This window comes from Caretta caretta, chromosome 4 (assembly GCF_965140235.1).
Source record: "Caretta caretta isolate rCarCar2 chromosome 4, rCarCar1.hap1, whole genome shotgun sequence".
NCBI lineage: Eukaryota > Metazoa > Chordata > Testudines > Cheloniidae > Caretta > Caretta caretta.
In genome coordinates this window covers 89,737,831-89,761,570 of record NC_134209.1, presented here as the reverse complement: position 1 = coordinate 89,761,570, position 23,740 = coordinate 89,737,831, and the positions used below count along the sequence as shown (strand labels likewise).

The following is a 23,740-nucleotide window of genomic DNA, read 5'->3' as shown; positions in this document are numbered from 1 at the left end:
AAAGCAGGGTTATCATCCCCACTTTACAGATGGGAACTAGAACACAAATATTCAATGACTTGCCTACAGTCATATAGGAAGCCTGTGGCAAAGCAGATGTTCCCCAAGTCGTAACCACTGGGACAACCTTCCTTTCCCTATACTGAAGATTTTAAAATGGCTAGCCAGCTTCTAATTAAACAAGAGCTTGTTTTGTAGAGAAGTTGGTTTTAATAGAGCATCATCATAAGCTGCATGTCTGATTAAAAGAAGTCAAACATTGCATTTTGCAGTTGCATTTTGCATTTCACTATGTTCACAGCATGAACTTTGCGAGCCAAACTGATACTCTTTTTGGCACGCTCTCATTTAAGAGTTTTCCCAGAAAGGCATCCAATATGCCTTTAGCGTGTCACCAGCATAAGTACTACTTTTAATTTTGTTTAAATGCTGCTCTGTTACGTGACCTTTCTACTTCTTGGTCACCAAGTGCTATGTATGACTTCCCTATCAGCTCTGAAGACTAAGATTCTTCGAGCAACGGCCATGTCTTCTATGTGTTGTGAAATACCAAACACATTGCCAGTGCTCAAAATGATCCAGTGAGAGCAGTCCAGCAACAGGTGGAGACACTGGGCCCACATAACTGCTTGCAGATTTTAGAACGGGAAAGCTATAGGGAACATGCTGCTCCCTCACAGCTATCAGAGCTCACCAGTGGTGCTGGAACGCTTTTTATAGTGAGGGTGCTGAGAGCCAGCAAAAACTATCCCCAAACTTTTCGTGCTGCTTCCCTCCCCACCACCACCACCAAAGCTGAGGCAGAGCTGGCAGTTGGGACCCCACATGTACCCCTGGGCGTGGGGCCAGCAGGCGCAGCTCGGAGCAGGACTGGGAGCTGGGACCCCACATGCACAGTCAGCACCCCGCATAAAATCTGGGGGTGCTTCAGCACCCCCCTGCATCCCTACTTCCCGCGCCCGTGTAGGTCACCATTATTTGAAGTTGTTTAATTCATACAGAAGAGAAGCGTCTTTTGGGATTCCTCTCCCAAAGCCCATTTCTTCACATTAGAAGTTAGCTAGTGATCAGCTGCCATCATTTTACACAGGGCACACTGTATATGAAGTCCCTCTGGCAATTCCCTCTTCCATGGCCTCTTTTAGGCTGCATTTTCTTCTGTATACCTCTGTACAATTTCCGGGGATTGTGGCCAGACTGAAATGCTACCTACATGGTACACTCTGTTAACCTGTTCAATAGTGATCTGAAACCTTTCCAATGCTCAATTTCAACATGTTATGGCAGATATTATACTCCCCCAAAATTTCCACCTTACAAAGTTTAGTTGGCTGAAGCAAGGTAACTGACTCATTGAAAGAGATTTCCAAACAAAATTTCTCTTTTGCTCTCATCCTGCCTAAAAGCAGTTTTAAATGGACACTTCCCAAATGGATCACTCACTGTTTATTTTTTTAATCAGTCAATTTAATTAACCTGCAACCAAAATAAAGTTAAAGAGAAAATGTTTTTTCAGCCTCAAGCTCTGAAAGTCCTAACAGGATTTCACTTGGTCCACAAACTGCTAAATGAACAATTCCAAATATCACAATTAAGTCTCTTATGCCTACTGTATTTTTTTCCATTCAGGGTCTTAGCTTGTGTTATCAGAAAGCCTTCCAATGAGAAAAACAGATGGTTAACATCTATCATATGCTGTTTACCTTATTCCCCTCCCTATGGTAAAATTGTGTTTTCTTAATTTATTAAGATGGTAGACTGTGCTATTTGGGAAGTCAAGGTTGAAGAAGAGCTTTGCATTTGTATACAAGAGTGGTGAGATTTGAGGTTGACACTTGATCACACAAGAGCTAACTGACTTTTTGCAGACTGACCCAAGTCTGCCAATAGAGCCATATTCCTGAAAGATATGCCACATAGACGTACTTTCACCTTTATTATAATATCTTCAAGAGAAGCCAGCAAAAAACAAACAACTTTTTAACATTAATAACTCCTGAATATACTAAAGATGATTCTCTCTTATTAAAAACATTTTCTGTTCAATAGCTGCCCTTATTGCACAATGGATATTGTTTCTGGATATTTGACGTTTCATCTATCATCGAAACACCCAGCACAGATACTAATTGACCATTATTTCAACAGTACATTCTATGCAAGTACCTTTCTAACACTGTTTGCATTTGGTGTTATTTAAAACCAGAGCTTAGCTTTACACTACCTTAGTCTGTCAGTACACAAGTGGCATATCATCATAAATTAAATTTCACACATCTTAGACGCTATTGACTCTATTCAACTTCATTTCAGGTCTGTGGCACACTAAGGATGCCCAGGTGCATAAAAACCTTCAGACAATCACCAAGCAGACTTTCTGAATATATTCTATCACTTCTTGAAAGAAAGACAGAAAGAGACAGACAGACAGAAAAAAAAAAATCCACTCCAGCTCAGCAATCCCCTCCCCACTTCGGTTTTAACACACATCTATGGATATGACAAAAATACCATGCCACACTACTAAAATGAACTGCTGTTATCTATGATACTGCAAACTCATTCAGACAGAAAGCCTATTCCCAGGTGGACTGAATTGTTTAAGGCAGTGCTTCTCAAGCTATCTGATGTGGGGGACCGGCAATTTTTTTTTTCCAATGTGCATGCAGACCGACAGCCGATGGCTCGCGGACCAGCACCGGTCCGCGGACCAGCACTTTGAGTAGCACTGGTTTAAGGCATTAGTAATAGGATCTGGAACAGTCTCTCTAGATCACAGGTTCAAATCCACCTTTCCAACCAAAAGTCATTATCCAAAACTGTTTGGAGACCACCATAAAACAAGCAGATAGTTTACCCACTTCCTAACTGACAAGCATCCAAGCCTCAAAACACACCATTACAATTACATTATGGTTGGCAGTCTCAGCAGATAACCTAAGGCCTGATCTACAGCTAAAACTTAGGTCAACCTAGCTATGTGACTCAGGGGTGTAAAAACTGCATCTCTCAAGGGTATGACTTTAAGACAACCTAAGCCCCAGTACAGACACCACTAGGTCAACCTAGCTACCTACTGCCTCAGAGGGGGTGGATTTACTACAGAAATAGAAAAAACCCTTCCATTGCTGTAGCAAGTATTTACACTACAGTGGCATAGATGCAGCTGTACTGCTGTAGTACCCGTAGCGTAGGCAGAGGTGGATTAAGATTTATTGGGGCCCTGGGCACAAAGAACATTTGGGCCCCCGCACATTCCACCCCAGCCACGGAGCTCCACCCTCTGCTCCTCCCCTTTCCCCAAAGCCCCACAGTCACTGTGGTTCACGCCCCCCCCCCCCCCCGGGAGACAAAGAGGAATGTTCGGGGGTGGGGGTGAAGAGAGGGGGAGAGCACCACCCAGTCCTGCTCCACCGCCTGCTCCACTCTGGCCCCAACCAAGCCCTGCCTCCTGACCGCAGCCCCCAGTCCCAATGCGACCTCCAGCACCTGCTCCTGGCTCTGGCCCCCACTCCCAAGGGGTGGGGAAGAACCTGGTAAGGGGGGGGCACAAAAAAAAGTTTGAGGACCCCTGGCCTAGGATAACCTTATGTCCCGTTTTGGCCCTGGATGTCCCAACATTTTGGCAGAACTGGGCATTTGTCCCATTTGCTCTTGCCAACTGATCACCTGGGGGTGAGGGTGGGGGAGGAGGAGCTTGGGCCAGCCCTGCACAGGGGAGGAGGGGGCTTGGGCAAGTGGCTCAGGCCAGCTCCATGAAGAAAGGGGAGGGAGAGGGGGCTCTGGCCAGCTCCGGGCACGGAGAATATGCTCATTCTACCCCAGGCTCTGTCTTCTGGCCTGGTCAGGGGATGGGGCCTCAAAGGGAAGAAGAGGAGCAGGGCTGGGGGGGGAGTGCGGAGAGAGGGGGGGAGCAGGGGGCAAGGGCCAGAGTGCAGAGCCCTCAAAGCGGCTGGTGCCCATGCAATAATCCGCTACTGTGTGAAGACATATCCTAAGGACTGAGTTAGTACATATAGAAGATAAACCCTTCAGGACAGGATCAAAGTACATTGTTAGGGCAGCTATAGGAATGCTGCATTGCTATTATCTTTATACCTATTATGGATATAAACTCCAATGGCAAAGAACTTCTACAAAAATTAACATCCACCATTAAAATGAGGTTCAATTTTAGTCATTTTTAAAGTCTGGTATCCAAAAATCTCAAATATTAAAATCAGATTGTTTTAAAGGTAATCTTGTAACAAATAGATTTCTTCCTGAAAGTCAAGATGACAGGCAAGTGGCATTCTCTCAGTTGTTCAGAAGCCCATTTTCTCAATATGTCTGGGCAGCCCTCCCATTTAGAGGGCCACATGAGGAACATGACCACCGCTCAACATTAGGGACATCCAATGAGTATGTTCACCAAAAGTTTCTGGTAGGCTTACTAGGGAAAGAGGAGCACTCCTAAAATGAACAGCTTCAGCTCATTGCTTAAATCGCTGAGGTAGAACAAAAAGAAAAAAGAAAAGGAGTACTTGTGGCACCTTAGAGACTAAGCAATTTATTTGAGCATGAGCTTTCGTGAGCTACAGCTCACTTCATCAGATGCATACCGTGGAAACTGCAGCAGACTTTATATACACACAGAGAATATGAAACAATACCTCCTCCCACCCCACTGTCCTGCTGGTAATAGCTTATCTAAAGTGATCAACAGGTGGGCCATTTCCAGCACAAATCCAGGTTTTCTCACCCTCCATCCCCCCACACAAATTCACTTTGTGTGGGGGGATGGAGGGTGAGAAAACCTGGATTTGTGCTGGAAATGGCCCACCTGTTGATCACTTTAGATAAGCTATTACCAGCAGGACAGTGGGGTGGGAGGAGGTATTGTTTCATATTCTCTGTGTGTATATAAAGTCTGCTGCAGTTTCCACGGTATGCATCTGATGAAGTGAGCTGTAGCTCACGAAAGCTCATGCTCAAATAAATTGCTTAGTCTCTAAGGTGCCACAAGTACTCCTTTTCTTTTTTCTTTTTGCGAATACAGACTAACATGGCTGTTCCTCTGAAACCTGAGGTAGAACAGAACAGAAAAGAGAGGGAAAAAAAGATTGTTGAACAATGGCACATGATTCTACTTCCTCTAGGGAAGATCAGATTTTTTTTTTTTTCTTCATTTTGCCCAGCCAGATACAGGCCCCTGGGTGCAGGTCACACATCTCTGTGACAGCTAATCTAATTCTAGCACCAACTTCTGTTGTTTAAAATTCCTACATTGCTTCAGAGGACTCTTTCCAGAATTAATTAATCAAAACAACAGAAATTGGGCAGAGTGAAAGTAAAAAGAAAAAAAAATTACACTCTGTTCTCCAATCCAGGTAAATTCTTCATGCTAAATCTTTGTGTCTGGAAAATGAAATCTTCAATAGTTTGGATGTACAGTATTTCCAATGAAGAAGTCAGGCAGGTTCTGAGCAGAAATTTGCAGACTTCCCTGGCCTGGAAGTTCCTGGATCTTTTTATATGGATTACAGCACCTAGCAAGCAAAGGAGAACAATGTATAGCAACTAACAACATATGTAAGGAAACAAATCCAACAAAAAGTAATCCATATCACTCCAAATGCTCTGTTTTGCTATACGCAATCCAATTTCTATACTTTGGTAAGCATAACATGATCACCTAGTGAACCTCAAACTTTTGTTCACTAGCAGTATCAAGCTATGAGAGCAAAAGAGAAAGTACAATTGGTTAGTCTCTAAGGTGCAACAAGTACTCCTTTTCATTTTACAAAAGGAGAGGTTTAGGAATGATAAACAGAGAACAAGCTATATAGGAAAAAAAACACCTGAGGTTGAACAACTTAGAACAAGTCATCTGTTTACACATCACCGCCAGAAGGAACATCCCCCCCGCTCCCCAGCAGCGCCAGCCGCCGAGGGCAAGCCCCCCCGCCTTACAGCAGCTGCTGACCCAGAGTCCCCCGCTCTCCAGCAACACCAGCCGCCACTGGAGAGCCCCCCCGCTCTGCCGCTGCAAGAGGCTCCCAGGCGACCACCTCCCACCCCCGCAGCTGCCCAGGTCCCTGGCGCTGATGGTGCTCTCACTGCTCTACACACCAGCAAGAGAGGAATCTCCATTGATGGGACCAGCATCTCTCCAGAGACCACCCAGAGGGTCACCAGAGCCTTGCCAGATGCCTGCCCAGCCTCCGAAACCACCCAAAGAGACCGCAGGCCCCTGCCAGATGCCCGCTCAGCCGGACCTCTCGACCCCACCCGCCCACACCAGGATGAACCAGCCAGCGATACCGCTAAAGCTGCTGGCACCCCCCCGCTGCAAGGTAACGAGGACACCATCTACCTGCAGTACCCCCTCGCGGCGGACGTGTTCATCTGCCCCATCTGCTTCCCTCCCCGAAGCTTCCACCTCCTTGGTGGCGTCACCAGGCACCTAAAGAGATGCCACAGCAAGCGGGTCACCTTCAGCTGTGCCCTCTGCAGCCTGCCCTTCGAGACGCAGAAGCAATGCAAGACGCACCAAGTCACCTGCAGGAAACGCCCCAAGGGAACCACACAGCCTCCTGCCCCGGCTCCCAGCCCTGCTGCTGTGCACCGGCCCACCGCTCCTGAGCCTCAACAAAGAACAGCGATTGTGCAAGCTGCCGTCAAGAAGCCTGCCCCCGTTGCCAGACGGGCGCAACGGGGTGCTGCGATTGAGAAGGTGCCTGCTGCCGCGGGGACCACCACCCAGGTCCTCGCCAGCAGGAGGCACGTCTCACCCTCCCACGTCGCCAGGCAAATCTCCATATTGAGACGACTCAGTGCTACCTTGCCCCCTGCCCAGCACGTCCCCGTCCCCAGAAGGATCAGTGCCCCCTCGCGCGTAGCTGCTCGAGATCCTGTCGCCGGAGGAGCCAGAGCCACACCTCAGATCGCCCCGCGAACCCCAACCGCCGGAGGAGCCAGTGCCAAGCCTCAGACTGCTCCACAAGCTCCAGATATTACTGAGGGAACCAATCCCGCAGCCACAGAAAACCACCGGGCCCTCATCACCAGACGGCCCAGCACGGCCCCCGAGTCCATACTGCGGGACGCTGCCAACAGCGGATCTCACGTTCCAGCAGCAACCGCCCAGACAGCAGCCACCCCTAGAAGGACCAGCGGTGTCCCAGCAACCCCCGAGCCGGACCGCGTCCCTCCGACCACTAGTAATGCCAGCATCCCACCAGAGATCCCACCCCAGCTCCCAACCAAAGGGAACGGTGACTCACGGGATAGACGGCAGGTCGACTGTGCAGGCGTTGAGTCTGCTTCAGACAAGGTCGAGGACCATGAGGGTCAGCAGCCGGTGGAGAGAGCTGCCACTCCGTGGCAGACTGCCTGGACCGAGGAGCTAAGAGCAACAGCTTCCTTTGACGACTTTGACCTCCTCGTAGACAGACTCACCCAAGAACTGTCTGCAGAAACCGCTCCCAGGAGACGTCCCAGCCAGGAGAACGCCCCGCCTGCCCACAGAATGCCTGCTCCAAACCTCAACACCTCTACCAGGGGAGCCAGAAGGAGAGGTGCCAACCACCGCTACGATCCAGCAGCGGCTTCAAGGATCCAGAAGCTGTACCATGCAAACCGCTCCAAAGCCATGAGAGAGATCCTTGACGGGTCCTCGCCCTACTGCACAATCCCATCTGAGCGCCTCTACAGCTACTTCAAGGATGTATTCGACCGCTCAGCCCAAATTGACACGCAGCGCCCAGAGTGCCTCCGCCCCCTGTCCCGTGTCGACGAAGCGGGTGCCCTGGAAGCTGACTTCACGCCCAAGGAAGTGTTGGCCAGACTCTCAAAAACAAAAACACAGCTCCTGGGAGAGACGGCATCCGCTACAGTCTCCTGAAAAAGCGAGATCCCGGCTGCCTGGTCCTCGTCACACTCTTCAACCAGTGCAAGCGATTCTGCCGGACTCCCAGCTCCTGGAAGAAGGCCATGACAGTTCTGGTGTACAAGAAGGGTGAGCTGGATGACCCAGCAACTGGAGGCCCATCTCCCTCTGCTCCACGATGTACAAGCTCTATGCCAGCTGCCTGGCGTCGAGGATCACGGAGTGGTCGGTGCGTGGGGGGGCCATCAGCTCCACCCAGAAAGGCTTCATGTCCTGCGAGGGCTGCTATGAACACAACTTTGTCCTCCAAACCATCATCGAAATGACCAGAAGGGCGCAGAGGCAGTGTACGGTAGCATGGCTCGACCTGGCCAACGCCTTTGGGTCCATGCCCCACCACCACATCTTTGCCACACTCCAGGAGTTTGGGATGCCAGAGAACTTCTGCCGTGTGATTCAAGAGATGTACGAGGGATGCAGCACCACCATTCGCTCGGTCGAAGGGGAGACCGCTGAGATCCCGATCCGGAGCGGAGTTAAGCAGGGCTGTCCCCTCAGCCCCATCATCTTTAACCTTGCCATGGAGCCGTTGCTGCGAGCGATTTCCAAGGGCGCAGACGGCTTCAACCTCCACAGTGAGAGGGTGAGCGTCCTGGCTTACACGGATGACCTGGTCCTGACCACAGACGACCCAGAGAACCTCCAGCGTATGCTAGATGCCACCAGTCGAGTTGCCGACTGGATGGGGCTCCGCTTCAATGCAAAGAAGTGCGCATCCCTCCACACAGATGGCAGCAAAAGGGACTCCGTGCAGGAGACAGAATTCCAGATCCAGGGCGAGCCCGTCATCCCCCGGCAGAGGGGCAGGCCTACCGACACCTCGGCACACCGACGGGTTTCTGTGTCCAACAGACACCCGAGGACACCATCCAAGAGATCCTACAGGATGCCGCCAAGATCGACACCTCACTGCTAGCACCGTGGCAAAAGATAAACGCCCTGAACACCTTCCTGATCCCCTGCATCTCATTCGTCCTGAGGGGATCCGCTGTGGCAAAGGTACCCCTCAACAAGGCAGACAAGATCATCTGACAGCTGGTGAAGAAGTGGTTATTCCTTCCCCAGAGAGCCAGCAACGAGAACCACAGGCATGATGGTGCCAATGTCCGCCGCATGGGTGACCTGTGTGACATCGCGGTGACCACCCACGTCTTCTGCCTGCTGACGTGTCCCGACGCCATGGTAAGGAGCATCGCAGCAAAAGCCCTCCATGACGCAACACAAAAGCGGATCAGTAGAGCCCCCTTCAGCCAAGACACCGCCAGCTTCCTGAGCAGTTCCCTGGATGGCGAATTTGGCCGAGATGGGGGCAACATCACTTCACTGTGGTCCCGCGCCCGCAATGCCACGCGCCGCCTGGGGAAGCGCATTGGCTGCCGCTGGGAGTGGTGCGAGGAGCGCCAGGAGCTGGGAGTCCTGGTGCCGCAGATCAGGTCTGAGGGCAACACCATCGTCACCCCGAGCGCCAGGGGCCTACTGGAGAGGACCCTGAAGACAGCCACCCACTCACTGTACATAGAAGCCCTGAAGCGTAAGCTGGACCAGGGAAAAGCCTTCGAACTGACCAGCAAGTGGGACGCCAGCAACCACTTCCTCGCCGGGGGCGGCTTCACCCACTTCGCCGACTGGCGGTTCATCCACCGTGCCCGGCTCAACTGCGTCCCGCTCAACGGAGCCGTCCGCCACGGGAACAGAGACAAGCATTGCAGGAAGTGCGACTACTCCAATGAGACCCTGCCCCACGTCCTGTGCAGCTGCAAGCCCCACTCCAGAGCCTGGCAGCTGCGCCACAACGCCATCCAGAACCGCCTGGTGAAAGCCATCTCACCGTGCCTGGGGGAGGTCGCCGTGAACTGCGCCATCCCCGGTACTGACAGCCCGCTGCAACCCAACGTGGTTGTCACCAACGAAACCCAGAAAAAGATCATCCTCGTCGACATCACGGTCCCCTTCAAGAACAGGACCCCGGGCTTCCGAGAAGCCCGAGCTCGGAAACTGGAAAAATACGCCCCTCTGGCCGACACCCTGAGAGCAAAGGGCTACGAGGTGCAGCTGGAAGCCCTGATCGTCGGAGCCCTGGGCACTTGGGACCCCTGCAACGAGCGTGTGCTGCACACCTGCGGGATTAGTAGATGCTATGCACGGCTGATGCGGCGCCTCATGGTCTCGGACACCATCCGATGGTCCAGGGACATCTACATCGAGCACATTACCGGCCACCGACAGTACCAGGAGGAGTGAGCCGGTACGACATTGTGCACACACTATGGGAAAGAGACTGAGCGGCCTTCCCCATCGGACCGTATGAACTGGAACCATAAACCCATTGAACATTAAACCCCACCAAATGAGGGTAGACCCATCCCCACCATCGTATCCACTCACTATACTCCGCATACTGAACATAGCCGTTGTGTGGATAATTTACCCCATATCTCAATGTCTGTACTCTGACCAGTTAAACTTTTCCCCCAGTCGGGGAGATTGCAGATTATTATGTGATCCTTACTCCACCAGCTCTTAAATCGAATTTTACACCCCTTGATAATCTGTACCTTATCCCCTAACAACCAGAAACTTCTATGCTTGAACTCTGTACCATTTCTTATTTCAACATTATCTTAATAAAATTATTAAATCTGAGCTGCTATGTATCATCTCTCATTTACCACAATAGTAAATCACATCTGACTAGAACGACTCAATGCTTGGCTGCATCGCATAATTTCTCTAATCATTTGAATACTATGTGAGGAATGTTCTGTAAACATGTCAGATGATTATTTCCACAACATTCCACCATTCACTAGGACAACTGTAAATGTATAAACAGTTCATTTTATACTTTGCAATGCTCGCAATACAGAGGTTAAAAAGGTTTTCACTTCATGCCAGATTGTTACCTAATTCACATAGCCTTGTGTGCAGTCATTTGCTTCAGTTACAGTGGTGTAAAATGTATTCAGGAAGCGCTTTCCATCCCAATGGATCTAAGCTCACTTCACAAGCCATATAAACATCACTGTTGGAGGCAGTCACATTGGGGCAAGAGGAAGTCATTTGATACACTTAACAACAACATAAGGAGAGGGAGGATTGGGGGGCACTTCTGTTCAAGGACACCAGGGCAAGCCCTTATACTTACAGAGTACCTTAGTAGTTAAATTTATTAACCTTAATTTGGAATGTTGCTGATTTTGTACTCTATGTATTTTATGACTTTCAAACCAACCTTTGTACAAATTTAAGCACTATACCCAGATGTACTGACACTCTTTCTTAACCTGTGTAGGAGACAATTTTAACATTGGCTTTAATAAAAAAGTTTAAATCTAATGTTCATGCAGAACAACCAGAAAGGACCTCAGTTTTTGGATTCTCATCTGAGTTCCGCATTCATACTCAGAAAATTTAACTCATTCATTTACTTTACAAAGCTGAAATCTTGAGTCAAACCTCTGAAGATCTGAACATGTCTAATCTTTCACCATCAAGCCACTCTCTCTTGTTAGAGAAAATAATTTTTTTTATACAAAAGTGTCTAATCTGCATAAACAATTAAAAATACAATACAAGTTAGGCCTGATCCTGCAAACATTAAAGCACGTGCATAATTTACTCACATAAGTAGTCTCATTGACTTCTATGGAAGAACTTGTGTGAGTTAAGTTACATACATGATCAAGTTTCAGAGTAGCAGCCGTGTTAGTCTGTATTCGCAAAAAGAAAAGGAGTACTTGTGACACCTTAGAGACCAACAAATTTATTTGAGCATAAGTTTTCGTGCATCCGATGAAGTGAGCTGTAGCTCACAAAAGCTTATGCTCAAATAAATTTGTTAGTCTCTAATGTGCCACAAGTACTCCTTTTCTTTTTGCATATACACGATCAAGTGGTCTGTATGAATGGTCGCAGGAAAATAAGGCCCAGATCCTACAAACTGTACCCAAAGGTGCTTTACAGGATTAACGGAAATACAATAGAGGAGGTACAACCAGAATGGAGTTGAAGAGGATTGATTTTTGGAGTTGTCAGACGTGTTGGATGAGAAACAAAACTGGTCTTGAAAAACATTGACTGCACTATGTCCACAGGCAAGTCTAGGCACCCTGGGGTTGTTTGGTTTTTGTCATCTCAGAACCTAAAACTGTATTGAGAATCACACAGGCATAAGCAAAAGCCCATGCTCTCGACACAGGCTCAAAGCCTAAACATTTCTTTTTAAAATGTCTAAATATAAAAAAAAAAAATATAGTAATGTAGTAATTATGCATCCACATCCACTCATTATATCCTGAAAAACTACTTCTATAATCCAAAGATTCCTCAATATTCATGAGTCAGTGCATTTTTGTCATATCTTTAAAAAAAAAAAAAAAGTGTTTTAAATCAAGCTACTGGATCTTGTACTAAGTAAGAATGTGTATAAACAAAGAAGTGCTTAGCGTAGAGCACATAATACAATCTGTGGTAGCAAGTGAAATGTTTTAAAAATTAGATCAAAACGCAATTGATAACACACATTTAACAAAAAGGAATGACACATGACTTATGGATTTCTCCTTTAACAACTTTGGGTAACAGCAAACTGTGAACTAAATGGCATGTTTGTTTTCAATAAGGACGTTTCATACTTCATGCACCTCAAATAAAAATGCAGTACACTCCCTCTGCGAGGCTGTGTTCTGTTGTTATCAATGGTTATAAAACTAGTTTATTAGTTATAAAACCCTTTATTCAAAATCTGTAAGTTCATTAGAGGTACCACTCCCTCCATCACAGAAAGTTACATTTCATCCAGTCCCAACTATTTCACACTCCCTGCTTAGTAAAACATTTTTCACAAATGAACTTCTTCCTACTGAACCTGTGTAATATGAAAACCAAACTCAATATCCCTTGAGTTGAGCCCTACATTTGGGCCATGATCATGCAGTCTAATTGGCACAGGCAGAACCCTGCTAGCCTTGTGGAGGCATACTGCATGTGCATAGAGGCCCACCTGTACAAACCACATTGCCAGGGCCGTACTCTCTTGCTGTGATATCAATATTTGTTTGAAAACCCTGTTTATGAAAATCAGACTCACATCTCTTATTGATGTCAACTTTAAACAGACATTATATACAGCTATTAATAATTGTAATTTATATTTCTGAATTGGGCTCTTGATTAATCACACTGTTAAACAATAGAATACTAATTGAAATGTATTAAATATTTTGGATGATTTTCTACATTTTCATATATATCATATTCTGTGTTGTAATTGAAATCAAAGTGCATATTATGTTTGCTTACAAATATTTGCACTGCAAAAATGAAACAGAAGAAATAGTATTTTTCAATTCACCTCATACAAGTACCGTAGTACAACCCCAGTCATCAAAGTGCAGCTTACAAATGTAGATTTTTTTTTTGTTACATACTCAAAAACAAAACAATGTAAAGCTTCAGAGCCTACAAGTTCACTCAGTCTTACTTCTTGTTCAGCCAACCGCTAAGACAAACAAGTTAGTTTACATTAAGGGAGATAACACTGCCCTCTTCTTATTTACAATATCATCAGAAAGTGAGAACAGGCATTTGCATGGCACTTCTGTGGCTGGCATTGCAGATATTTACGTGCCAGATATGCTAAACATTCATATGCCCCTTCATGCTTCAGCCACCATTCCAGAAGATATGCTTCCATGCTGAGGATTGTTAAAAAAATAATGTGATAATTAAATTTCTGACTGAACTTCTTGGGGGAGAATTGTACATCCCCTCTCTGTTTTATCCGCATTCTGCCATATATTTCATGTTATAGCAGTCTCAGATGATGACCCAGCACACGTTGTTCATTTTAAGAACACTTTCAGTGCAGATTTCACAAAATGCAAAAAAGGTACCAATGTGAGATTTCTAAAGATAGCTACAGCTCTGGACCCAAGGTTTAAGAATCTGAAGTGCCTTCCAAAATCTGAGAGGGATGAAGTTTGGAGCATGCTTTCAGAAGTCTTAAAAGAGCAATACTTTGATGTGGAAACTACAGAACCCGAACCACCAAAAAAAGAAAAATCAACCTTCTGCTGGTGGCATCTGACTGAGATAATGTAAATGAACATGCGTCAGTCCACACTGCTTTGGAATGTTATCGAGCGATTGGCTGAACAAGAAGTAGGACTGAGTGGACTTGCAAGCTCTGAAGCTTTATGTTGTTTTATTTTTGAATGCATTTTTTTTGTACACAATTCTACATTTGTAAGTGCAACTTTAATGAATAAAAGTACTGTAATGCAATGTCTTTATTAGGTGAATTGAAAAATGTATTTGTTTTTTTTACAGTGCAAATACTTGTAATCAAAAATAAATATAAAGTGAGCACTGTACACTTGGTATTCTGTGTTGTAATTGAAATCAATATATTTGAAAATGTAGAAAAAACATTCAAAAATACTAAAATGAATGGTATTCTATTTCTTTTTTTAAATAGTGCAATTACTTTTTGACATAACTTGCTCAAAGTCACATAGGAAGTCAGTGGTAGGGCCAGGGATAGAACCCTGACAATCCTCTGCCCTAGCCACTAGAATATATTTACCTTGCATACATAAGTGGACTTACTCCAGCATCTTTTGATTAGTCAACTTTAGCTGTTTTGATCAGAGAAAAGTTGAGTTCTATCATCCCTAAAGATATAAGGGTAACACTCCTAGGCAAGAGTCACCATAGCATTTCAATTATAGTTAAAAAAAGTCAATATTTTATTTTAGAAGTGTCTATACCACACATATGGAACAAGTCTGAATTTTGTTAAAAAACACAAACACTGCTGTTCTGCCATACTTGCTGATGCTATCATAGTACCATACACCACATAATATTAGAATTCTGCCTTGCATTCCATTTCATAATCCTGCAGAAGGCAGGATACGCAGCTGAAGGTCTGGTGCCAGGAGTTCAGGGACCTTTAGCATTTTATTGTGGATTCAATTCCTGCACCAGGCATGTTTATTTTAAAGAAAAACCCTGCAATCAGACAGAGAAAGGAATTCCCAAACTACCACTGAAACCAGAGTGAGGAATCAGGGAGTTTCACAAGGAGCACACTACACTGGTCATGAACAGGAGAGGCTATGCAGGAACAGATGGAACCTAGTTATTTGGGGTGAGAGTAAAGGAAGATGGAGTGCTAGCATGTAAACCAAAGCAAGTCAGGAACTACACTAACAGGCATAGATGCCAAATGATCTGTCTTAGTGGAATTGTTTATAGAAAAGTTGTACAACTTGGTGTGTCAGATGATCTGCTGCATACTCCTCCTCTTCACTACCAGAACAGAAAAGGTAATTTGTACCTTACTATACAGAGGATTTATTTAATAGAGTTACTCTAGTGACTCCATGGTTAAGGTCATGTTGAGATCTGTACTTAACACAGTATTAAAATCCCTATATTTCATAGTTTAATGACTCAATTAGTCTCCAAATGTTACACCACAACTCTTCAAAAGATAACTGAACTTTCCACCTTTTTTTTAGTCAAAGTTAAAACTTACACTTTTTAAAAAAATTTCAGGCCTTGCAGCTAAAAAAAAAAAAATTACTACCACAACCCCCAAGTTTCACATGCAAATACGTTTTCATAGCCCCTCAGACACTGAACTCTTCACATGTGAACAGAAAGTCATTTTATTTATCTGTGACAACATTGTTTAGTTCTGTGAAGAGCAGATCCACTAGTTACTTCTGTCCTCTGATGCTGCCCGCTGTTCAACTAGCTCTCTTGCCTGGGGTCCATACTTGGATCTTCCCCAAAAGCCCTTGCCTGCACTGTACCCCAGCTTCCTCTATGCCCCTGCCTCCCCTTCCATCTCTAATCATGCCTCCTTCCCAGCCTTCCTGTAACATATGTCTGAGCAGCAAGCTCCACTCCTCAAGCAGCTGCAGCTTCAAGTCTCCCCATCTCCTGTCCCTTCTATGCCCCCTGCTATTCATAGGATAGCAACCAGGAATCTCCAGAGGGATGGAGAAGAGACAAAAAGATTGGGGCAGGGATCGTCTTTTTGTTCTATGTTTGTAGCGCACCTGACACAATGGGGTCTTGGTCTACAATAAGGGCCTCTAGGTAATACAAGAAATAATAAAGCTCCTTGTCCCTTCCATAAGGAGAGGGAATAGAGCTTTTAATGTCCACAGTGTCTCCTAGCCAGAACGACACCATTGGAGGATGTGGGGATCCCCAGTAAAAATCCCAGTACCTTCTCCATCCTAGAAGCTGGAAGTAGCAAGGCGAACTGGACTTCTTCTCCACTTCAGAGGTTCACAAGATAACTATATTTCACACCTACCTCTAACTAGCAGGTTTAGTCCTCTAGCTACTAGCTGTCTGGTAAATTTTTCAAACCCTTGTTTTGGTTATTCAGACAGGGTATTTCTAGGGCAGTCTCTAAAGGCAAACACCACAACCCGATAAATCTATCACTGCTTTGATAAAGTAATCTGTAAATTCTCTAGAGATACATTTTACCAGCTCTACAAGAGGCAAAGAAAAGAAGGAAGGGGGAGTTCAGTCCCATGCTAATTCATTCCCTGAAACTCTGCTGAGGTTGTTGATAAGTGTGTCTATCAGGGCCAACTGTGACAGCAGATTTTATGATATGGAATTCATTTTATGCAAATGACTAGAAGGATATCTATTATAGGTGACTGGCAGTCATTACAAGGGTATACAAAATTTATCTGACACTTAGCTGCCCAGAAGCCAACACAAAACGCAAGGAGACCCACTGCCCTGGCGAGAAATCCAGCACCATCCAATTTCCGGAAACTGGAGGGAGCTGAGATTCCTATCTAGCTTCTGTTTCTAACCCCTGATTGCAGCACCACCATTCATGCTAGCCTCCAATGAGGTGTCTAATAAATGTGAAGCCCTTCCAACATCTGTTGGCTGCTGCAGAAGAGAAGCATATTTTCACCGTTTCCTTCTCTTCTACTCTAGGCTATTCTACTCTGCCCTTGCCTCAGTCTCTTAACTAATACAAAGGGACAAGGAGGGAAATGTGCGTTCTTCTATCCCTCTCCCACCTCTTACTTTGGTCTTCCTCTCCAGTCAACAGCTGGTCTCTGCAGCTTTTCATATCTTTCCAAGCTGAGGCAGAGTGAAACTGACATGGTTTGTGTTTATTTCACCCTTGCCTAATTGGTTCTAAATAGCAGCAGTGGAACTGACAAAACTTGTCAGTTTTCAGTCTGCTGTAGCTTAGCAAAACAGCAAAAGTATAGGCAAGGGAGTCAAGTCTGTAGATTTAAACACTAAAAATATCTCCAGCCTCTTTGCATTCCTGTTTGAATTCAACTCAGTTTCTCTTCTCTGTACAGTCCATACCTTAGAGGCCCTGCTTTTTAAGCCACCAGTCTCCTTTAGCCCAGTCAACACAGCTCCTGAAGCGTTTGGAGGGGGTCGCTGCCAAGCAATGCAAAGCACTCCAAACCCCTTAGCAGCTGAGTGTATTACAGTACCTCTACAGCACTTCCAGCATGCATGGACTTAGAGAGTACAAAAAACAGGGGCCAAATCATTCTCACCGACAAATATGAGCACCATTAAAATCAACAGGATTACTCACGCAGGCAAGGTGAGCAAAACTGAGCCCCAGTCCATGAATTGACTCCAGGTCTTCTTCTTTGTAGTGTAGAGTACAATCACTATATCAGCAGGCCTGATCCATATACTCAGCAACATGGCTTTAAATTGGAAACTTCTGGGGGGGCAGGGATCTTGTCCTAGGAGTGTCTAATGTGCTTAGCACAAATTTGGTACTATAAGTTTCATATATTCCTATGCAAGCAAGTTTCACCAAAGCTTTGAAGGATCATCAACATTTTCAATTGCCAGGTCAGTTTCCACACAAAAAGAAGCTTCATACATCTAGTCTTTTCTCTGTTAATAAAGAGTTTCCCAAACTGTGATCCAGGAAGCATTAGCTGATGGTCCAGAGAGCCGCCTAGTCACAAGATGCTGGATCCCCCACTATTCTCATCTGCTGAATCAAGTTCAAAGAAGCTAAAAATCTATTAAATTTTTTCCAAATATTGCTTTTACCTTTAAGCAATTGCTGTGGTTTCCATGGGGCTGTTATAGAATTGCAAATGGGAAGGAAGCTGCCCACAAGACAGTATCTTAAGATTTAGTCAAAGTTATGAAATAATTTGAGAATCCCTGTATTAGTGTATTCCAAAAGTACATTATGCAACTGTTATGATTTACATCAGGGAACTGAATAAAATAAAAGTTGAAAATAACTAGCTGAATAGATACAAGTATGTTGTCAAGTCAGTCTCAGACTCTCCAGTACACCATCACCACAGTACCTCAACACTTCATCTTGACAGTTTTAGATACATTCCAAGATCATTCAGAACCCAGACATTGCTGTACTGACAAAAACCTGAAGGCTCACTTTCTAGTTCTTCTGACAGCTATCTATTCTGTCCTGTATGGGATATCAACGTGCATTTTTCTAATATACTTATATTTTCAACATAATGTAGCCCACAGTTAACTAATCACAGGCATTTCAAAAAAGTTATTTCTACTATTCCAAATCTAGTCAGCAATCTAAATATTGATTGTATGTGTAGATACTAAAATTTTATCGTACATGGACAATCAGCCTCTTTTCCGTGCAGGTAATTCAGTTTCAGCTGAGCCATAGCCACTATTTTATGGATCATCTCAAGTGCCTCGTGCAACATACCTCTTTCTGTTTGTTTTGTAACAGTAAGAAACAAGATTGACAAGAGTTAATGGAGTTACTCCAAACACTGTCTCCTACACTGTTTAACAAGGACTTCACTCCATTAGTCCTCATTAAAGAAAATACATCTAGCCCAGAGCTTGATTGTGTTTTAAATCCTCTCTCGCCTCAAAAAAAAAAAAAATCAAGAAATTAATTTATACTAATACCTGCATGATGAGAGAAATACAAAGTGTAATTCTCCTAGTTCATATTTAAAAAAAAACAAAAACCTCTGTAGTAATTGGAGTAAAGACTCAAATGTACTAGGAGACCAATCACACACATACAGGATAAATATGGCTGAACATTTTAAGGACAATAGAATCCACAATAAGCGTCAAATGTTTCTTTTGTTTGAAAGTGTTAATTTGTTCAGAAGGCAAGATAGATAAGCGCAATCATAATTTTACTTTCTATTTACTTTACGCTATTTTCTTGTCATCTGTTTTGTAAACACAAATCTAGAACAAAACTGAACTGAAAACACTAATTTCAAGGAACATTGAAAAACTCTCCATTTTAACTATCAGAAGTCAAAAATATTTACCAAAACATCTGCAGAAGCTAAATATTTAAACAGCTCCAACAAATATCACTGTCCTGTGAACACCACCATGTTACTGACATTTACAATATATTTAAGATGTTTCAAAGTGCAAAGAAGTCAAACAACAGGGCTACCAGTGTTAGAACACTTAATTCCAATATCATGTATATCAGGAAAGTAGGTCTGACTGTGTATGATGCTTGTCAAAACTTTCACTATGCATCTAACAAGCAGCAAGGCTCTGACACTAGCTAGCTTCATCACAACTGCCTTTTCTAACTTCTGCAGAGAAATATAAACCGAGACCTTCATGGATAATTCATCATGGTTTGTGCCATAAATTTATAATGTCATTTATAAGTTTTTGATCACTGGATTACAATAGGCTTAACAAGAATACTATAGCTTGCACTATGCACAAAGTAAAGAATAATCTATATTTCTGAACTTTTTAGGCCACAAATTAAAACAGATCTCAGGTTTAAAAAGTGTTTTATAAAGTAAAAGCCTCTTCAAAACTGAAAGATTTACATAAAGTAGTTGGTGCCTTAGAAGGGTCTGAGTTGGTTTTACTTCCCCCACCCCCAAGTTTTGTCTTTTGTGGCTCTTGTTTAAATACATAGGACTGAAAAATGCAGGGAACATCCCAGTCTCTAGGTGGGGGACTGAAAGGATTTAGCCTGGCTGAGGCCTACTTAATAGACGAGGCCTGTAGAGCTCTTGCAGCCTTAGCTTCTTCACAAGAAGAAATAAAAACTATATTTTGGGCTATGAATATCAGGCATGTTCATGGAGCTTGGGGCAAAGAGACAGGCAGTTTCCTGATATAAGGTTTCACAGTAAAGGAGAGTTAAATGCCACAGCCCTGCACTTTCACAAACTGAGGGATTCAGACCCAAGTACACCATACTCAGGAGCCAGCGGGACGCCTAGCATTTGCTTCTCTGGGTTGTCTCTGGAAAGACTGTTATAGAAGTTGGTACAGGACAGGCAAGTAAATCCTAACTACTTTCTATCTTTAAATCTCCTTCTTTCCTGGGATCTATGGGTCCCCAATATCAGACTACATTAAGGAAAGATTTCATAAGACTACAACTATATAAACACACAAAGGCTGCATAGATTAACCATAAAGAGCATGAAAGCTAGTTTTTAATAAGATTAAGGGTGGGGGTCACAAAAAAAAAATCACAAAATAGAGACACAATAAATACTGAACTGCCAACAGGATCAGGCTGATTCCCTTGATAAACAGGCACACGCCCTCCACCCCACCCCCTTTCCAGCGTTTGTTTGTGGGGGGGTTGCCTCAGTTTCCAAGGCGCTCTCCCTTCCCCACTCCTCTTCAGTCCGCTTCCCATCTGAGCGAGAGCAAGACTCCCCCCAGTCCCAGCACATCCCCACCCTCATCCCCTGCCACGGGGCTGCCCCCCTCTTTGTCTCTCCCATTATATAACGGGAAGGGACCCTCCTGCCTCCCCCCAGGAGGGGCTCCGGCTGCCGCTTCTCAGCCGGGTTCACACTGCGGCTGCCGGGTCTCCCCCACGCCTGCCCTTGCCCCCATCCCCCGCGGTCCTCCCCTCCCTCCGTCCGCGCCCACCTGTCCCGGGGGTCGATCCAGCTGGTCTGCTTGGTGTTGTGGTCAATGTAGAAGACTTTACCGTCGTAATCCCTCGCCTCCTCCCAGCCATCGGGTAAGGGGAGCTGCCCATTCCCCTCTTTCCTAGGCATGGTCGGGCGCCGGGGATAGCTGCTCCATAGGGCCAGGAAGAAAGAAGGGAAGCGGGAAAAGCCCCCAGTAGAGCCGGGGGACTGCGGGGGGGTCCGGAGCCGGGCCTGGGGCGGGGGGGAGTAGAGAGTCTCGTGCAATCGCTCAGGAAACCCTCCTCCGGTTCAATCCACCATGTCTAGGCTGCCGCCGCCTGCTCCAGCAGCACCAGGGCAGGGTCCCGGGCTGAGCCCCGCCGCTGTCTGGGTTCGGAACGGGGGAGCCCGGCTCAGCCCCGGGCAGCAGTCGCCGCCGCCGCTCATTAGCATGAGATTAACATCCATCTCATCTGCATGCACATTCCTCGCCGCCGCCGCCGCCGCATTCCTCAGCCTTAACCCTGCCGCTGCCGCCGCCGCCGCCGCTGCCCACGGCAAGCGCGCGGGAGGGGGGGGCGACCCGGGCCTGACAGACCCCGCCGAGAGCGGGAAGGGGCGATCGGCGCGGTGGGGCCCGCAGCAGCGGGCGAGAAGAAGGAGAGGGCTGCAGAAAAGGGGAAGGAGAGCGGGAGGCAGGAGCTGGAAGGGCTTCCCTGCCCCGGCGCTGCTTCCCAACTGAGCAGCACACGGGGAAGCGTGGAAGGGTCACTGCGCGCCCCCCCTCCGGAGAGCCGGCACGTAGCCCTGACCCCCAGCCCTCCTTTGGGCGCCCCTAAGCTAAGTGGGCCCGGGCTGAGCTGCGTCGCGGGTGGAAGCGGCCAGCGGAGAATCCTCCCTCACCCCGGGGCTGGTGGAAGGACTGTGCCCTTCCCGCGCTCTCGGCGCTGGCCCCGGGGACGGAGGGGGCGTGCCTAGCATGCACCGTACGGGGCTGCCGCTAGTCTTTGCGCCTCAGGGCCCGCCGCAGGCAACAGCCTCCGTCCTTAGTGACCCGCAACCCGCTGTTGCCAACCTCAAGCGGTCAGAAAGTCGTGCCCCAGGCCCCTCGAAATCCTGAGATATGACTCTTAAAACAGATCGTTTTTATTTTGTTTTTAAATATTGGGTTCCCTTTATTTGGCTGCAGGTTGCTGAACCTTGAGGTTGCACTCAGCTTTTGTTTTCGAGCTTTCCTCCACAGCCATAACGGCCAGGAACTTTCATTTAAACACACCAGTAAGCTGAGATGCTCTCCGAGTGAATCGTCTCCAGTAGCTGGGGATGTAAATACATTCTCAGATATCACAAAACTGGGCAACACTGCAACCCCGATATCTCTTAATCATCAAGCCTATACTCTGAATAAGGCCAGGGGCTGTGTGGAAGAAACCGCATGTGACGATGCAGAGACAACCTGAATCCAGGAGTTTCCTGACTTTTGAGCGTTTAGCTTTGCAACCTAAAAATTTTAAGGTGGTTGGTGCGGGATTGTATGAAATTATAAACACAGTATCAGACATTCACTGCTAAAATCAATATCACCAATTTCTTCTATTTTATAATAAATGTGTGGTAAAGTTGCTGCCCCAATACGCCCCCTCCTGGCTGCCTGGGGCACTGCTGCAACGATTGTCTCAGTTTCCCCCACTTTTTGTCCTGCTCTGGCACTTGGAACATCTTATCCAGAGGCTCTCAATCTTTCCAGGCTACTGCACCCCTTTCAGGAGTCTGATTTGTCTCACGTACCCCCAAGTTTCACCTCCCTTAAAAACCACTTGCTTACAAAATCAGACATCAAAATACAAAAGTGTCACGGCACACTATTACTGAAATATTACTTACATTCTAATTTTTAGCATAGGATTATAAAATAAATCAATTGGAATATAAATATTGTACTTACATTTCAGTGTATAGTATATAGAGTATATAGAAATTCAATGTTGATAAATTCAAAGTAATGCACATTGGAAAACAGTCCCAACTATACATATAAAATGATGGGGTCTAAATTAGCTGTTACCACTCAAGAAAGAGACCTTGGAGTCAGTCATTGTGGGTAGTTCTCTGAAAACATTCACTCAATGTGCAGTGGCAATCAAAAAAGTGAACAGCATGTTGGGAATCTTTAAGAAAGGGATAGATAATAAACCAGAAAATATCATATTGCCTCTATATAAATCCATGGTACGCCCTAGCCTACAAAAGATATATTAGAATTGGAAAAGGTTCAATAAAAAGTATTAGGAGTATGGAACGGCTTGCATATGAGGAGAGATTAATAAGACTGGGACTTTTTATTTGGAAAAGAGATAACTAAGGGGGGATATGATAGAGGTCTATAAAATCATGACTGGTGTGGAGAAAGTAAATAGGGAAGTGTTATTTGCTCCTTCTCATAACACAAGAACTAGGGGTTACCAAATGAAATGAATAGGCAGCAGGTTTTAAACAAAAGGAAGTATTTTTTCACAAAATGCAGTCAACCTGTGGAACTCCTTGCCAGAGGATGTTGTGAAGGCCAAGACTACAACAAGGTTAAGAAAAGAACGATAGTTCATGGAGGATAGGTCCATCAATGGCTATTAGCCAGAATGGGCAGGTATGATGTCCCTAGCCTCTGTTTGCCAGAAGCTGGGAATGGGTGACAGAGGATGGATCACTTGATGATTACCTCTTCCGTTCATTCCCTCTAGGGCAGGGGTGGGTAAACTATGGCCCATGGGCTGGATCCGGCCCATCAAGGCTTTGGAGCCAGCCTGTGGGATTGCCCCCCGTGGTGCCGCAGGCCCCGTGCCACTCTCAGAAGCGGCCGGCACCACATCCCTCAAGCCCCGGGGGCGGAGGCAGA

General features: G+C 45.9%; 1 protein-coding gene across 2 annotated transcripts in view; it reads right to left on the bottom strand.

Moving 5' to 3' along the window:
• WWC2 (WW and C2 domain containing 2) overlaps positions 1-21,765 on the bottom strand; it is a 184,594-nt gene extending 162,829 nt beyond the window's left edge. Inside the window, exon 1 of one of the 2 annotated variants that reach the window (XM_048847885.2) lies at positions 20,864-21,765. In XM_048847885.2, coding sequence (XP_048703842.2) covers positions 20,864-20,994 — 131 coding nt within the window. In that variant the 5' untranslated portion in view covers positions 20,995-21,765. The remainder of the gene's footprint in view (positions 1-20,863) is intronic. The other variant, XM_048847887.2, reaches the window with a different exon arrangement.
• Positions 21,766-23,740: the final 1,975 nt, after the last annotated feature.